We start from the raw sequence: 19,238 nt of genomic DNA, 5'->3' as shown, positions 1-19,238 counted from the left end.
GCTCCCACTGCTTCACTTTTGGGAATTTACTATGAATTTTTGAAGCATGATCTAAGGTCTATCTCTGGAAAACAGCCACCTTTTTCTTATATTCAGTAGGGTACAAACAAGACTTTAGAGATTAAAAATCCATATATTTGGCTTTGCTTTTCAGAAAGTGAAAGCTGAAAATAAAAATAAAACCATTTATGTAACACAAATGATGGGGCCAAAATGAAGGAGGAGCTAGTCCTGTAGCACTCTAGCTTTTCCTATTTGCATGCTGTGTGCATGTGAAAGCAAAAGATAATAGAAGCACCCTTAACTAAGCACAAAATTGAAATCTGTGTCAGGTTTACAAGGACTTATGAACTGGAAGACATAGATGAAAGGCTAGGTAGTTGTTGTGTTTGTTCTATGCAGGAATATAGAAGTCACTATCCAGCTCCTAAATATGTGGTCTCTGTGTACAGGCCCAGTAAAAAGGATTTGTAGTGCTCAGAAATGGCAAGCAGGCAAAGGCCTAGCACTGCTGCTGACATACGCAAAGGAGGTGGGAGGAGAAAGCGTTGTATGTCACAGCAGGGTGCAAATGTTACATGGTTTGAGTTAATATGGCCTTTGCCTTTCCAGAAAGCTCAGGAAGGTAGCCGTTCCTCCAAATCATGACTTCACTCTATAAACAGTGTTTTGGATCAAAAGTGAGCAACAACTTGCATTCTCCCTTCCCCCAGAAAGAAACACTCCCTAAGCAGCAAGTGAAAATTTGCTTTACGAAAATCCTTTTTATTTCCCCTCCTGTCATTCCCCCAAATTGTTAACAATAAGCTGTTTACTCCCTGTCATTGGATTTCATGTGGTTTTCTATAGCACCATAGCAGGCATATTTTTCATGTTCTACTGTTGCGTAGAGTAACTTAACGATCCTTTTAAAAAGAACAAGTCAGGTCTCCAACTCTCTGTACCTTCTTGTGGTATGTCCCCCATGCTTTCTCAAAGTATCTGCAGCCAGTCAATAAACAGTCCTAAATACTACTCTGCCAGTAGTACTGAGAGCGCAGGTTAGGTGGTCTTCATTTCTTCCTCAGTTTTTTGCACAGTCACATTAGTGCAAGTTATAGTCCAACCTGAAAGAAACAATTCTGCCACTCAGCAGGCAGTGGTAAGCCCTATCATTATAGGGAATGGTATGTAATTCTTCACCCTTTCAAGACAGTTGAAGTTGCAAGTAGCACTGCTGCAGTAACTTCAGATCCTGAGTGATATGTCATTTTGTCTTGCTATTCCATACTTTGAACAATTAAGAAACATCACCTTCTGAAGCCATGAATACGTGTGGTGGTGCATGTCTTTCCCCCTCTCCAGGCTGATTTACAAACTTGGGAAGGCTCACTAGGCCTTAGCATACGTGTAATGAGTCAGGCAGTTAAGCGACCGTTGGCTGTGCCAGGAACTCTTACACAGCTAAAACAGAGAGATATGCTGTGCGTCTCAAGGACTCCTGCTGCCCGCCACAGGAGGGGGGACAGGAGCAGAGACAGCCAGGTCTCACAACAACCTGCAGCCTGTTCTCATAACAGGCTCAAGACATTATAATCCTCCCCTGGCAATCTTGGAGCATCCCATATTTATGTTTTGAGTTATTCTCAAACAGTCTCAGAATATTCCAGTGCAGCTGGCATTCTAGCAATTTGTTGATGACGAAAGTCAATCATCTCCTGAACCTATAAACAGCAGTACTGAGTGAGGCCCTTTGAGCTCTCCTGGACCACAGCAGGCTGTGACCAGCATCTCCCTCTGAGTGGGACACATCTCCGAGCTCGCAGACTTTACTGTTTGTGAAAATCGGACATCTGTCGCTGAAAGCCAACACAACCTGGGCTGATTCTCTTCGCTCCTTGAGGCTTGACCCTTTGCCCGTTGAGACAAATGCTGAAGCATTCGACATGAATATTTTCACTGACCTTGAGGCGAATTTTTAACAGGTATACCTCTTTTTCTCTCTCTTTTACTCTCTTTTATGTATTTCTCTTAGTGTCTTTATGCACCCACATGTACTAACCTGAACAGTCTATAGTAAGTTATAGCAAGTATATTATATGTTATAATATACTTGTTATAACATACTTATAAGTTAATACTTTCAAATTTATACTTAAATTACTGTCATGATTTTTATTCAACTGTGAATGAATTTTAGGCTGCTATTATACTCATAATCCCTTTAGATATAAACTGTTGACCAAGTCTGGGACTAGGAGTCAATCCAGCCACATCTTGACTCTGACAGGAGTTTAGAAAGCAAGGGGGTCTTCTCTGAACCTCATGACTCAACAGGAGGGTCTCCCTTACCCTTACCCTTTCCCACATTCCCTTTTACCCTATTATGCTTTCAGTCCCTATATACATAAGTTTAGTTTGATTTTGATTTAATTTTCCTGTGTGCGTTTCATCCACGTACCAAGTAATAGAGTGAACCTTGCCATCAAATTCTGTGAAGCCACACTTTTATACAACTTTGTTAAATCATTTTTCTATTGCTAATACAATTGGAGGTGATTCTTTAAGCAATTCAAACACACCCCCCCCCCCCCCCCCCTCATTTTTAAATCCCCCCGCAACAACATGCAACTAAGAGCCACTGATCTGGTGTTCAGGAACCGCTATGAGAAAAAGGCATCATTAAAATTCATTGTCTTAGCTTCAAAGACAAGGGAGAGTGGAACTCTTCTGGGCAAAGTTCCTATGACTCATGAACCTTTTGGCTCAAGTGGTTGTAAAATAAGCTAAATAATTCCTGAAAAGTCTTGATCAAGGAAGTGTTTCTGACTCAAGTTTGAAACAGCTTAGGTTTAGTTCTGTTATGGAGCAACTGAAATTATATTGCTTTTGCAGCTTTTGTAGCTGAATACTTAGATGACTAGAATGCTGCTACCCAAGAACATGATGCTTGTGACTGTTTTGATAATCTCCAAATGGAAAATACTTCATTCAATACTAAATTGAAAATACTTCAACTAACTTAGAAAAGGCTATTCCTGAACCTGAACTAGTTTTATGAGGTCTACAAGAGGAAAGGGAAGATACACAGGGCCCAGAAAAAGTCAAACTCTGTGCAAGTGATGTTCTTTCAATAAACTTAGATGAAGTTTGTTTCTAGTCTGAGAAAAACACTCTTAACAAGAGCAGCATACTGAAAAGACACAGAGATTGTCCAAAAAAAAAAAAAAACAACCAAAAAAACCCATACCGATGCGGATGTTTTAAATTTAGTTCTACTCCTGACCACATCCATTGGTGATAAAGATTAATTATTTGTATTATAAAATTTGTATTGGTCAGCAGCCCTTGCAAAGATGACAGTCCCCAGTGAGCTGGCTTCTGCATGAAAAAACACATAGAAGTGTTTCCACCCCAAGAAGTTTACAATCTAAATACATTCAAAAATTAAAAAAATGTCAACTGAACCATATAAGCACAAACAATTCATTCAATCTTGTCAGCGAAGAAACTGGCACTGTTGGAAACTTTAATTTTCATACTAGAAAAATTTTGAGTCAGTTTTATATGAAAATTGGAGAGTAGAAAGATGTCTAGGCAAACACAAAACTACATGTTTATTCTGTGAATTACTTATTGTGAGAAGATACAGGAAGTTTATGACAGAAAAAGAAAACAGTTCACACCAGATTTAAATTTATAGTTCAGCACATAGAGAAAAATCGGAGCTATCAAAGATCATTTCATTGACTATTACAGATACTGCCCCAAATATTCTATACATAGAGGGAATGGCACCACTGTTTTCACAGAAGTATTTTATGTCTGCATCCATAGAGTCTGCAGGGAGAAAGAGTGATATAAAATAGTTTCACCGACTAAGAGAATACCCAATTCACTGTGACTTGAAGGTAAATACAGGTCATCTCACAGAGATAAACATCTCAACATGGGTTCATTTTTCTTTTTTTTAAAACAGAAAATGTGATCTTGACTAGATTGGATGGTTGCAATAATCCATCCAGCTCCTCTGGAACAGAGAATACAATATTTTTACTTTATTGATGAAAAACATATTTAGAGTATTTTTCTCTTTAGCAACCTTCTGTTCTCCTTGCTCCTGCCTCTCCTTAAAATCAAATATTTTTAAGTTTTTAATTTGGAGAATGGAATCACACAACTAATCAATCAGCCTTTACATGTGAGATCTCATCATTCTGAACATTACCTCATACGAATCTCAGTGATTGTGCCTGCAGGGTTATCACTGCTTTCTAAAAAGATTACATGGACCAAAAGAAACCACTTTGTTTTGCCCTCTGGCTTTCTATGTGAAACAAGTGTCATGGTGAAATGCTGACAAAATCCTCTCATGTTTTCTAGCTTTGAAAAATTGCAGCACAATGCTAATCTTGGAAGCACACAAGCAAAATATATATATAGGGGTTTTTTTTGTTGGGGGTTTTTTATTGTTTTTTTTTTTTAAAGTAAGCTACAGTACAATACTTACCAAAATTTGAGCAGAGAACAGAATTGTTCCCTTTTGTGCAGAAATAAGAACAGGGGAAAGGAGAAATCTTATGGACATTTTGTTACATTTACCCTATATATGAAAGCATACCTAATAGGTTTCAGCTATGCAGGACAATAAAGCTTGAAATTCATCCTTGTGCAGCATGAGACAATAGCATCCATGAGATGTTCTGAAAGTTTAGATGTTTTCCCTGCTTCATATATGTCCTACACGCTGAATTACACCAACCATTACTAATTCTTTTCCTACTTTACTCCTGCACCGCTGTATTAGAGCACCATCCAAGGGAACAGAGCAAACAGCTTCCCAAATAAGTTTGCAGCAGCACATGATCACTCAGTGGATGCTGTTTTAAAACAAGCTTTTGCCATCTGTTCCTCTGCTAATTATGAATGCTACAGATATCCACAACTACACTGCAAGGAAAAAAGTGATTAAAGCACATGTATTCTTTCTACAATGCATCTTTGTTGTTTATCTCAAATTAGAAGCAATACCACCCGCCACACAACACACAAGTCACACAGTAGGAAAACCACATGAGGGCAGATGTTTATAGCTTCTCATCTGGCAATAAGCCCGTGGTGATTGCTTGGAGTCCAAAATGTATTGTGTATACTCAGCAAGACAATCTTTACAACTGCGCCCAGAATCACACACATTTCTTAAGTGGGGCTTACCAGTAGCTTTGCTCACAAGAACACTTGCTGCCCAGGTCAGGGTCATGCAGGATACTGATCAGCAGCTAACTTTCAGTTGTGTACTCTCTAAATCCCTTCCTGCTCTCCTCTCCCTCTGGCCCTAACACCATCATCAACCGACCATTTTGGAATCCTCTCTAATGAAGCAGAACATGTTTTTCCTTATCTATGTCCTTCCTATTCTGTGTTTATAAATTCATTACCTAAGTACACACAGAGACACATGTCATGGCCTTCATTTCCTCTTTCTGCCAGGCATTTTCCATGAGGAAAGATCTCTGGGCTTTAGAAAAGATTGTTCCAACCATGATTTCTCACCTAACTGAGCATATCTGCATCTCAGCCATGACTCCTCTGGCTGGATCCACTAAATAACCCAGTATTCATTTGCCTATGACACAGATTGTATGTCTGGGGGTTTTTTGTTGATTTTTTTTTTTCATTTGCTTGCACCTGTAGTTTCTCTTTTAAGGAACGACTGAAAAAAACACATTTATTCCATCATTGCAGTTTCAGTTACTCCTAATTTCAGGAAGCTTCAGCTTTAAAATCAGCCATGCCCTAAGGCTTCAGCTTAGTACCTTATTTTATATCTACATATCTCCTTATTGAGTTCAAATTTTACAGACAGTCTTGCATCATTCTGGATGGAACACATCAGCTGCACCATCCCCGATATATCAGTAATGGTTTTGCAATGATGGAGGTAAGTTTCAGAATTGCTTCCTGTTAGCAGCTTCTTTCACTACTAATGAAAACTACAGCCATACTGAGCACGTCACATCTATCTCTATTTGTACATTGCCCTGCTGCAATAGAATATTGCTTATTCTTGATTAGATAGGGCCATATTCTGCCATTAAACCCTCGATGGAATATCTCAACAGAAACTAATGCTGAGGTTCTGCGACTCCTTTAAAAAATAGTGATAGCAGAATAAGGCCATAAGAAGTTTGGATTTTTTTTTTCCTTTACATACAGAGACAGGACTATTTGTGATGGCAGATGTTGCTTTAGAAGTGGAAGTTTCAATATATTTTTAAATGGTTCTAAAATTGTTTATATTATCTTTTTATGAATGCTCAAAAATTGTCCATTTATACCCATTAAAGTTTTTTGCGCTTGTGTTCAGTCTTCTTTTCTCTTTTACAAGGCATTGCACCTGGATAGGAAATGCTTAGTCACAATCTCTAACCGCAGTATCTCTGGGGGAAAAAGATTACCTTTCATCTCAGGTTATAAGAAGTTCATTACAAGCCACAAAATCTTCGCTCTGCCAATCATTTTAACATTTATTAAGATAAGATACATGCATAAGACACAAAGCACGTTTTCATGAGAAGAGCCAAAGGCTTTATAGAAAGAAAAGGAGACTAGATATAAAAACAGACATTTGTGTCACATAAGGATCATCATTTCAGTCCATCTTGCCTCATATTCCAATGAAAATAAACCATTAAGTGTCTTGTTATATCCAAGTTAACTTTGTTATATAAGCGTGAAGAGACTAATAAATCTGTGGCCACTGATCTGAATTACTATATGCTTCCTTATGAGCAAATATATCTGGTTTACCAGCTTCCTTCATGCTCCGGAACTGCAGTTATATGCATAACTGACAGTTGTGCTGTATTTTTCAAGTTTGTATTTACCCTAATTAAATGTGACATGATTTCTTTTTGGATGCTGTTGTCCTGAGTGAACCATAATGTGGAGATTCATGATTGTGTTTAAGGAATATGGCAGACAATTCTGTATTTAAATCACTAATTACCCTGTGCCTACAGATATTCTTACTGAATGCAGCACTCCAGTGTTCTTTTATGTGACACAATTTCTTTTTTAGCCATATGAAACAAGTTTTAAAAAGATCAGTAGATTTAAAAATCGTGAGAGTCACCAGTTTCACCAGATGTAGTTTAACATTGAAATAAACCAAGATATGGGAAATCTGCTTTGCCTAATATCTCTGCTTTAACAGGAAATACATAGTCCCCCATCAAAATGATATCAAACTAGAGATGTACCAACCTAGCATTAAATAAATAAATAACATCTAGCTAGCATCAAAAAGATTGGTTACCCTGACTTCACTTAGGAAACAAATGAACAAAATTTATCTCTTTTATACATTGAGCGAAGCTTATGTTATCAAAAAAGAAATGAATTTGACCCAATTAACATTGCTGTCAGATACTGGCAGATATATCCAAAGGAAGAATACAGACCTGTTAAGCTTTGTCTTTCTGTATTCCAACACAGTACATAGCTCAGTAGAAGAGCACTGTCCTGGGACTTAAACAACCTAAGTTTTGTTGTTACATCTGGCATTAGCTTGATGGATAACTCTGAACTAGCTTTATCCTCTGCTTCCACATCTGTCTCATTTAGATATACATGTCCGTAGGCCTAACCACACCGGAAAAGCGCTTTGATGTGTAGCAAGGCAAGCCACAAAAAGCTTCGGAATTCTTAAAGGAGACGGAGGAGCCTCCCTCCGCTCTGCGCAGCCCGGGACCCCGGGGGCGCCTTCAGCACTGGACAGCTCCGAGCCGGACGGGCTCCGCGCCGCGGACGCGGCGGGTCGCACGGCCGGGCCGCCCGCCCTGCGCTGCCCTGCGCTGCCCTGCGCTGCCCTGCGCTGCCCTGCGCTGCCCTGCGCTGCCCTGCGCGTACCGCCGCGGATGACACAACACGCTCAGCAAAACGCCCGCACGAGCAAGGAGTACGAGTGCTTACAGTATAGGAGGTATCAGTGCATACGCAAGTCCTGGAAGACTAACAGAGTTCTCCTAGAAATCAGTGTTCAAAGTCCAGCTGACTCCTGTTATCAAACAAGAAATGACAGGCATTTCTGAATTCTCTAAAATTGATTTTTTATTAATATTTACCATTTGCAATCAAATTCTACAAAGAACCTCAACAACCCTAATACACCCAGAAACACTGCTCTAAAAACAATGTTTTCCACTCACTGCCTTGAATGACCAACTCGCCTCATTTCTTCTCAATCCTGCAATTATAATTTTCAGCCTCCCGCCCATACCATTCTCTAAAATTTAAACATTCCCCACCCCAATTCCAGTGGCTGCAGCTACCTCTACCTCAACCTTCTGTTCAGGTTCACGTTGTCTAACTGCTACAACTTGAAGAGAAAGGCAGAGAGGAGAATATACAAACGCTAGAAGACAATGCTGAAATAGACTTCTGAATAGCCAATGGAATTCAGGGAAGGAAGGGGAAACACAGATGTCCAAGCTAAAAAGCACAGAAAAACTATTCACAGAATGTGCTGTGATATTTCAAATGAAATTGTACACACAGCTGAATTTCCTGATTAGACAGTTTCAAGATAACCTGCATAGACAGACAAGTATCACTGCCTCTATCAATCCCAGTGTCAGTCAGAATTCAACTGTAAGCCATGATTGAAACTGTTTTCAAAAACGAATCTGAATATAGTTACTCTAAAAGTAATTTTTAATAAAGTATTTTTCTATCTGCCCGGGAGAAAGCAATCAGTGAAGTGGATTTATGACACTAAGTTCATTAAGAGGACAGCTAAGATCACAGAATTAATTGATGCCCCCTTGTACCTATTTAATGAGAATGATTTTCTGTTACCCTGGATTACAAACCAAGCTATAGAAGTGACAGATAAAGACCAATCTACTCCCTGCCAAAACCTCTATTCAGTAGCTTAGCAATTTATCTGTAAACTGAATTTTGAATCATATCTTAGCCTTGAAACTCATTAGACCTTAGGTGTTCAGTCCAAATGTATAATTCACTTTTAGCTGCCAACCTGCAATGGTAAATCCACCAATGATAACTGCTGGAGTTATCTACCTGATGATGACAGACTACTTGCATGGAATTAAGGCTTGGTAACTTAGCAGCAATAAGGCCCTGTGTAAAGCTGAAACAGAGTTAAGTGTTGGAAGTACAGAAATTCACACTGGAGGCAGCAGCATTACCTTAACTTTGCTATGTTTCAACTCCCCTTTCTTATTTTGGTTGGAATCTACAAAATGTGTACTTTGTAGACTGCAGATGTTTGATTTTCAGATAGGTTGATTCTTCCAGGGACTTTGAGGGAGCTTCTTCTATTTATGCTGGCCAGACAACTGATCTTTCAGCCTTTTCCAATTACATAACGTCCTCCAAAAGCCAAAGAGAACTGTTTAATCTAACTGGTCTTTCATGTACAGTTGTTCTTTGTCTAAGAGAACAGGAAGATGTGGAATATGGGAATCAAACTCGGGCCTCACTAAAGTCTTTGAGAATTTGGTCATCAGCTTCAACATAACCAAGACTTGACTACAGCTCTTTTGGACGAATCTCATTTTTGGTTACACAAGGAAAGAAATAATCAGACAGCCCTTGTATAAACAGATGTTATCAAAAAGAAAAGAGTTTTCATACCTCTAGATGTAGTATTTGACCTCCATTTCCCTCATGAAGTCCTGCCTCTTGTAAAAGCAGCTCAGCTGCCCCACCCCAAATTCAGACAGACAGTCTTGTATTTTATCCTCAAAAAATGCATACACTGTTAAAGATGTGCTGACTGAAATTATCTATTTCTAGCCTGCTGGTTAAAACCATAAATATAGAGCAAACAGTTAAAATATCTGAGACAAAAAAAGGCAATGATGTCCCTGATGTTCAAAACATAGTATCATAACCAAGCTTTAACTTTTGTCACTTGAGAATAATGAGCCTGATTTTCTCAACCCTAATACTGGACAATTTACCTTAGATAAAAGTAGTATCATTTACCCATGGATACTTGAGCCTAATAACAGTTGTTACACTAACAGACATCAGAACTCAGCCTCCTATGACTATTTTCAATCCACTGATTTTTTTATTACACTGACATGGTTTGACATGCCACAGGGCTCATTTGTGTGGGTTTTCCCCCCTTTTTTTCCTTTTACAAGAGTGAGTTTTGACAAATATATAAATAAAATCTAACCCACAACTGTGTATTGGGTTTTGTTTTGTTGTTTTTTCTCCCCACCCACCCTTGCACTAACATTGCAATACATCAAAACTGGCTCTTCCACTTTTTTATTCCTTTTTAACCTCATGCTCATCAAGAAACAAAAGATTTCTCTTTTGTCCTCTACAAAGGTGCAGCATGCTCTTCACATCATTATATTTCCTATAGCTCCCGCTGCAACTCTTAAAACATACAGTCTACATCCAGAAATGTAACAGAAGATTCACCTCTCAGGAATCTGACAAAATTGCAGTTTAAATTTGTAATAAAGAGAGCCCCTATGGAAAAGAAATCCTATAAAATGGTGGGGGGGTGGGGGGGAAGGGAGGGGAGCAGCAGAGTACAAGAATGGTTACTCTAAAAACCTGTAAAACATATTAGTGAAAACTTCAAATCTACAGAATTTCATAGCAGGGATACGATTTGTGACTGCAGTCTACAGATCTTTTTTGTAAGTGAGGAAACTATTCAAGTTATAATTTGAAACATATAATACAGAAACTAACACGCTAGTTTTCTACTGACCTATTTAGCTTTGGAGTCTTAGGTAATTCCCAGGGAAGCTGGATAAGTGTCAGTTAATTACAAAAAGCTGGCTCTCTGTACCTGCCAAGTTAATTATTCTGACATAAATGCCATTATTTTTCCCCTTGTCCACTGCAGAAGGAAAGCATCAAGTTTGAGAAGGGCATTTTTAGTAAGCATACCTCTTCTGTTTGTAAGAAGCTGATTATGAATTACGTTTCCACAGATTCAGTCTTATGTTTTGCTGTTCTTTTAAACTTCATGCAGCTTTGGCAAGTACATCTCAGCTGTACTTTACAATCACATTTATATTCCAGCCTTGTCCTTCTGTTGACTAAGAATTGCCCTAAGAGACAACCTATGCTAAGAATGTCTGGGTAGACTTATAAATCACATTTCAACTCTGTTGTACTTCAGTCCAGACCCACTGGAATCCATACACACAATCTTTATCTTCACTTAAATCTCAAGGTGGGCTTGCAATGATAATCTCCTGGGAAGCAAGCCTGAGGTGCCTGTGTCCCATCACATAACCCAGCCACTTTACTGACGAGGTACATCCATTACCTAACTAGTAGGTATCCTTCAAGTGTACTGTAACCTTCCTTATGACTATCTTCACTACTACATAATTAGCAGGGCCTGGATGGTTTCTCCAGGAATATATATATTGAATGTATTGATCACTGAATCACAGAAAAACCTGTGCCTACATTTGAGGCTAGTAGAAAGTAGAAAATGTGATGTTCTGGTAATAAATTGTTGGCAGAAAAATACTTCATTCTGCCTGTAGACCTAAATACAACATAGAAAAAGAAAATGCAATCCCAAACTAAGTAGCTTCCCCTTAGCATCTAGTGTATCAGGTGGTATCTTGAAATTGATCGAGTCCTTGGTAGCAAGACCATGTTGAAGGCATGGATCTACCAGGGCAGAGACAGCAGAAAGAACCCACTCTACACAAATCAACTATTAGCTCAAAAATCCCAAAGGGTCAGGGGATAGCTGGGTATCGCAGATCAGGTTCCACCACACTAGGAGCTGTATGGATAGGGAGCAAGACAACCACCTGCAAGGGGCTTTAAACTTAAGAGACAGCCACATGTGATATGAAACTCCAAGGCCACTAAAATCCCCAAATCCAGGTTCATTGATTACAGTTTATTACATCATAATCTTTTTTGTTAACATACAACCTACATATTGAAACTGAAGTGCTTATTAAGATAACTTTTTAAAACATAACTGTGGATGGAATAATAACCTTTTTCTTAAATTCAGAAATAAGGTTATTTTTGTCACCAATTATCCACTTCATCTCAACTTCATGCAAGGCAGCTTTTGCTGTCCCTCTCTCAATAAACGTTCTAGCAAATCTACTCTTACACAATTAGCTTTGTGTGAGTAAACTAATATAGTATATTATTTTAAAACAGGCTCTTTTCCCCCATGATGCTGGAAGGTCTTTGGCTCACCAACTCCAGAAAAATTTGTCTGTCTTGAATTTCAGTGATCAGAAGTGCTCACAATATTAATAATTAATATTCTCTTCTATACATTGTACAATTTTATTTCTTCAACAGAACCAAATATCTTTCATGTTATGCATTCCTACAATTTATTTGCTCTCCTCAGAGTAGCATTACTTTTGTTACTTAGAATAACTCTGCAAATCAATAAAAGTACACAGGTTTTCCCTCTCATCTATTTCAAGCTGAGCGGCCAGGACCCAGAATAAATTCGTGTTAGCTCTCAATTCCGTGACCTTCTACTTTGTACTTTTAAATTTCATTTCATTTCTATTACTTGAGTTCCCAAGGTCTTCCAATTCTGCCTGCTTGGTATTCCAACCCTTCTCAGTACTGGTCATGTTTTCCAACCCTCTGCTATCAAGTTTCACTACCACACTTCTAATTTTGGGCTAAACAAATCAGAGAAAGGTAAGTGCAACAATGGGAAAAGCAGTGAAGAAGTATAAAGAGCCAGCCCAAAGTCCAACAATCCATCAGTGGCAAAGCTGGAACAATACAGGTCCTCCAGTTCCTAGCCTTGTATTTTGTTTATCACCTAACACTGCACTTCTGATCAGGCGTGAGGAGGAACTCATAGGCTCAGAAAGGTGATGTACTCAATAACTGACAAAATTGTCTCTTCAGTGAGTTGTATCAGGGAATGGTAGTCTATGACCAACCTGGCAAATCTAATATCTAATCTAATCTACTTATATATGACTACTCATGCTGCTGATAGTTATATGTAACTATTTATTTATCCACAGTAAGTCTGAGAAATGTATACACACAGATGATAACATTTCATGCCTTGCTTCTTAGGCATGCACAGTCTCAAAGCATCTCCAGGCATATAATGCATGGGGGTTTTAACATGATAGCCTGAACTGGAACTCTGTAAGCAATAACATTTAGAGAAACAGCTTAGTTAATGCTCAGAACATGGTCTGGCAGCCTGCCATGCATAAACATGCACTGAAACCAGAGTTCATGCCAAGATTCTTAGCTTTCAACTTCATAGAAATTCCTTGTATGGTTTATACTAGATCCTCCAAGTTAATTTCAATTTTTTCTTCCTTTTTGCAGTTTAATCCATAGCTAGTTGAACTTATTACCTTTTTATATATAAGCATTAATAATGTAATAGACATAACTCCAAGTAGAAGTAATAGAATTAGTCTGCTCATATAATTTTGATTAAAAAGACAGGCCTAACACTAAGTGGACACTTACTCTATGCCTTCTGTGCCAAGCCTCTATGAACACAATGAGATGCTGCAGTGTGACCTATTACAATTATGTGTATGGCTATTCACATTATAAATGCTTTCTAAGACTCATAAGAATTCACTTCACATTCAGGTGTCGAATTTGTGCTTGAGCTCCTCTGAAGCCAAGGGATCTCTTTCGATAGATCTGATCGAAAGATCGAGGCCTTAACATTTGTTTTCGTAATATCAAAAAGTCTAATTTGACTCTCATATCCCTGATGTCTGCTTTTCCAGGCCTCAAATCTGTACAAAGGAAATAGCTGCAGTTCCTCCCTACAGACTCCAGCTTTATTACTAGAAAAAGAAAAAAGTAAGCATTATAATGATTTAGGTTTTATTTTTTAGATACTTACTAAACTAGACCTAGTCAGTTACTCAAGTATGTATCAAGCCACTTTCAATATATGGATTAGGTGAATAGTAAATTCCATATTACCACAGATCCTGAGCTCTGTCCTTTCTTTTTTACAGCTTCAACACACAGTTGTGAGGAAGAGAAATACTGTTATCCCCAACTATTTAAATGGAACTTAAGACAGAGCTAAGATTTTGTCATTGGTCACACAGAAAACCCATGGCAGACAAGGAAAAAGGAGTGGAAGACAGATAGGAATATCAAATTCAGATTGTAACAAAAGCTTATTAATAGATCAGACACTACACCATTATTGATACTGGACAGCTGGACAATATACAAGATTTTCAATAGCATGTGCTTCACAACAGACCAGTCACATTGGTCTTACTATTCATTTACAGGCTCTGCTTGTTTTTAAAAATGGAGCACTTGAATATTCTACAAATTGTGTTCATATCATGTGAAAAGATTGTATTGTAAAGTATTGTTTTAAACAGATCCCTTGAGGCCTTTTGAAAATGTTGACAGGTCATCATTTCACACTATTAAATTCAGTCAGACTTAAAAATTTAGCCTGATTAGGCTTCAAATGAGGTGTACTTCTGTGCTGTCTTTTCACAGAAGAAAAGTAATGACTTCTGGGCCATTAAGTGCAACTACCATGCTGTCTTCGCCCAAAAGAAATATGGGTCATACTAAAAAAAACGATCAATAGCTGTCTTCTCAAATCAGGCCATATTGGACATAGCTCAATAAGGCTGACGAACCAATTGATTTTGAAAAGAATAACTAAAAAAGTTGAGAGAAGACCAATTTAAAATTTTATATTCAATTATATATCATCTGTAAAAAAAACCACACAGTACTGCAACATTTTAACAGATTTATACACACATGTGTGCGCAGATGTTTATGCTGCATGCATGTACAAAGTGGCCACACCCAAAACAATCAAATCTTAGCTCCATACTTGACAGTGTTTCTCCTACTCTACATGAGGACACAGTTATGTAAATAATTGTGCAATTTTATTTATATAACATAAAATTCAGAAAGCTACTAAAGGTAATTATGATAATTACAGTAACCTTGCTTCTGCTGATTTACAGGGAATGAACTAGGTCGTCTGCTCTGTAGTAGCTGTAGTGTCAGACCCAAAAAGGTTTTAACTGAAACACCACTTCTATGCTCCACCTCCCATGCAAAGCCCACACCCACTCATCTAGCAATGATGTATATATAGTTACAGTTTGGGAATGAAGGGAAGATGAGGAGACAGTTTCCCTACAATTCAACAATTATGAATGAAATGCTAGCCTACCCCATACATAGCAGTTCATACTGTTACGCTGCATCTCACCAGGCAGTCTTTTAACAAATGTTTTAACAATATATCCCCGACAACACAGCCATGAAGCAAGGACCACATTTCTTCTAATGACATCTCAGTATGCAAGAAGCATGCTGTTTCTACTGTACCTACTACATTGGCAGCAACTCTACCTATGCATGTCTTCATCTGTGGACACAGAACCTCTCACAGAAGATTACAATGCAATAAATTGCTTTGCTTGAAGACAAGTTATTAAGAGCTTAATTACATATGCAAGATTTTTTTTTTTTTAAAAGTTAGGTAGGAGATGATTAGCAGTCTCTGCTAATTTGCCCCATAAAAGGTTTCATGGATAATCATATGTATTTATAACATGCTAGTTTTGAAGTAGTTAAATAGAACCATTAAGATGGCTGGGAAGAAAGGTACCTAAACTTTGTGTGAACTTTATACTATTTGCTTTTGCTTGGCAGAGGACTGGTTAAGAGGGGGGTTTTTTCCATAAAATTATTCTTCCTATAGAAAAGAGTTCTGAGGCTTTATGGGTTTTATTAGCATTTTCAGAAAGTCTAGAAAAAACATTTTCAGATGTGAAACCTTAAAACATGAAAGAGGTAATCTTTACAAACACCTTCTACAGGAAGAGGAATAATTTGTCTGACAATTGCACTTGTTAGATCAGGGAAAGGGGACGAGAAGACAAGTTGCAATGACTCCAGGCTTCAAAAAAGAATAACGGCATAAAATTAAATAAAAACTTTAAGGTCAAGGACTGTGATTAATACAAGGCCTCAATTTGGAAGGAGACTGTTGAAAGATGTCCCTTGCTATAAATCTGTCCCTAGTTAAAAGTGTTTTCAGATTAATTTGGCAGTCCATTCAATTTACCATTTTCAAATGCTGCTGAATTCTCACATCAAGTTGGATGCAGAAATTAACAAGTAAAACCTTTAACCTGCATTCCCCAGGAGAATAAACCAGATGTTAACAAAGATTCCCTTGGAGCCTGGTAAAAATCTATAAATCTGTATTAACGTAATAAAGTTTATTAATAAAGTCCCCTTAATAAAATAGTAGTTACTGTACAAGCATAGGCTTTTCGAGACACCTATTATACGAGAACTTCAACAGTCCCAGCAGGTGGATGTCATCACCGTGACTGCACACAAATATACATTCTGACATATCTGTTCATACCATTGTTAAGGCCATACTTTGTTATATTGAGATTCAGAGCAGCATGATTTCTCAGACACAGAGATGACCACAATTACAGAAAAACGTAGAGAGAACGAGCTAGGCAGAGACAGATCACATTTAACTGTAATACTTTTGACTTCCTCTTTGCCATGGTAAGATACAGTGTTAAGACCACAAACATATAGCATCAAAGTTTAACTTAATATAATAACAAAACACCAGAGATTCCTAAACAAACAAAAATTCTTACAGAATAGTACTAGCAGAACTGCTAGCCAGCTCTACTCTTCCCTTTCCTAGAGTCACACTGCAGCCACAGTGCACAAATCCCATGCAATAAGGAACACTTAACCTCAATGTGCTTGTGATTTAACAGTAATGTTTCCCTTATCCAGTCTTGGGCAGACTGAAGCAGGGTTTTCTGTGCATGCTCCCAGAAAGCTTTTTCAGTGTATAGACAACAGAAGCAAAAGGAGCTCCGTAAATATTACATTTACCATAAATGTTGCATTTCACTTTCTCCAGTCATTGACTTAATACACATAATTGTATTCAAACTAGGGGTATTCAAGAATTAATTTTAAGCTTAAGAAAATGATTTGTTTTGTACAGATACATGTCATAACGCATCCTGAAGTCCCCCCTGTTTTCCAGACTGAAAAAAGACCTGAACCAAAGCTCTGCTTCCTCTAACCCTATACCAGCATCAAAGATCTCCATGAGCAGAATTGACAATAAAATGTTTTCCACCAAATCTGCAGGCAAAAAAAGCTTTACTGTTTACCACCTTGTGGCTTGAACTGGTAAATATTCCCTTCTTACACACACACCATTTAATTGTTTTACAGTTAACTAGCCTCTTAAGCAGCAGGCACAGAAACTTTGCTCAAAGTTCCTCCCCAAAGGAAAATTGAAGACCATATGCTTTCAGTGAGACTGACACCGAGCCCAAGCTGCCCCAATCGATGGGGTAATCAAGAATGCCAGGACTGTCTGTCCAGCTTCCAAACAGCTCTGAACATCCTTCCCACAAGCAGCAACCGGTTGCCCAAGCTGCATCTCTCTTCTACCCACAGCTTCTAAAAGCCAGCAGCCACCCATCGAAAGGCTGCTACAGTCAAACGGAACGAACAAGAAGTACGCGGTAAGCAGAGAAGTACTTACATCCCTGAATTTGTTCCAGTACTTGTCTCTATCGTACTGCGAAACGGTGCTCAGCCATTTGTCGTTGTCCAGGAAATTGCCATGATTGCTATTACTCGTGATGATTTCAGGATGCCGGCTCTCCACTTGCAGGAAGCACCAGGCAGCGATTACCAGCACCCCCGACATCTGCAAGGAGAGGAGAGGAGCGGAGAGGAGCGGAGCGGCGAGGCGCGGAGCGGCGAGGCGGCGGCAGCAGCGGGCGCGGACGGCGGCAGCGGCCGCGGGGGCGGCTTTCTCGGGCGGGGAAGTTTGAGGGGACCCAAGTTCGGGCTCGTCTCCCCTCACGCCCCTCGCCAACTTCTGGCTGCGGAGCTGTCAGGTGCCCTGAGACCCACCCCACCCGCCCAGCCTGGAGGGGCGGGGAACGACAGTCATAACAATAATAATAAAAACAAAACGAGTCACCTGGGGCCGGGCAGAGACGCCAGCCAGGGGAAAATAGAGCGTTACGAAACCCCAGTAAAGCCTCCCGCGGGAGCAGCCAGCGCTGGCTCCACGAACTTTGGCTGACAGGGCGGAGAGGAAGCCCCTACCTCCGGGCAGTGCCGCCGGCCGGGGCTCCGACCACCGTACGCTCTTCCTCCTCCTCCTCCCCTTTGTGCGGCTGCCGCTGCTCGGGCGGCGGGTCGGAGAACCGGCGAGCCCCGAGTAGACGCCGTCAGCGGCTCCGGCTGTGCGTGTGTGTGTGGTGGCGGGGCGGACGCGGGCCAGGAGCCGAGGTCTGGCGCCATCTACCCGCCGAGCGGCGGCAGCGGCGCGGGGGCGGAGCGCGGTTTCGCGGGCAGCGCCCGCCTGAGGTGAAGGGCGAGGCGAGGGGCCGCTCGCGCGCCCAACGGTCGCCCCAACGGTCGGTGTCTCGGGGACGCGCTGAAGGGGCTGTGGAGGCAAGGGCGGGGCAGGGTGGGCAGCTGGGGAGGATTTCTGTGAGGAAAGGTGGGGATGGCTTCTTCAGAGGGGTCGGCTATCAAGTCTTCACTGCTGCTGCGCTCCGGAGAGTTACAGAGCCATAAAACTAGCCTTAAAAACGTAACAGCCCCCCCCCCGCCAACAAATGCCAGCTTTTATAAGCCCTGGGTGGGATATGACTGTCTTGAGTCAATGGTTTTACAATTTACAAAAGTAATGACATTTCAAAGGCGCAGGAGTCATCCCAGGTTTCTTAATTTCTTTTGACAAGGAGCTCCCCTCCCTTGGTGAACGCACCCCACACCGTGAAGAGATTTGCGCTCCCACATCAAATAATCAAGTAGGGACTGCCCAGGCTATCAGAAGGGTGTGGGGAAAAGCCATTTTACATTTTTAGAAATGGGAAGGAGACAGATGAGGGGAGCTACATACTGGTCTAGGAACTAGGGTGAAAACTGGAGACCTTCTCCAGCAAGAAAGGAGAAAGCTCTCCATTGTCAACTGAGGAGGTGGGAAAGAGGGCTGGGTGATTTCCTACGTTAGGATTTGGGTGATTGTTGCTGTATACATCCCTGAAGACCGTGAGGAAAGCACTCCTCCTCCTCCTCCTCCTCTTACTTCTGAGCATTTCGAGGGACAGGAAAGCAGGAAATTTCACATCCAAACCCAATTTTTAAAGTATGGAGGGGAGGCTCTCATTGAGGGTCTC

The 19,238-nt window shown here is 40.1% G+C and overlaps 1 protein-coding gene across 1 annotated transcript in view; it reads right to left on the bottom strand.

Moving 5' to 3' along the window:
- The window catches only part of SPOCK1 (SPARC (osteonectin), cwcv and kazal like domains proteoglycan 1), a 328,609-nt gene extending 310,375 nt beyond the window's left edge, over nucleotides 1-18,234 (bottom strand). Inside the window, exons 1-2 of the mRNA XM_075056562.1 lie at nucleotides 18,157-18,234; nucleotides 17,582-17,749 (exon numbers count right to left, since the gene is read on the bottom strand). Coding sequence (XP_074912663.1) covers nucleotides 17,582-17,749 — 168 coding nt within the window. The 5' untranslated portion in view covers nucleotides 18,157-18,234. The remainder of the gene's footprint in view (nucleotides 1-17,581; nucleotides 17,750-18,156) is intronic.
- Between the last annotated feature and the right edge of the window lie 1,004 nt (nucleotides 18,235-19,238).

The sequence above is a fragment of the Buteo buteo genome, chromosome 24 (genome assembly GCF_964188355.1).
Source record: "Buteo buteo chromosome 24, bButBut1.hap1.1, whole genome shotgun sequence".
NCBI lineage: Eukaryota > Metazoa > Chordata > Aves > Accipitriformes > Accipitridae > Buteo > Buteo buteo.
The sequence above is the reverse complement of the archived record's forward strand: the minus strand, read 5'-3'. Positions and strand labels throughout refer to the sequence as shown.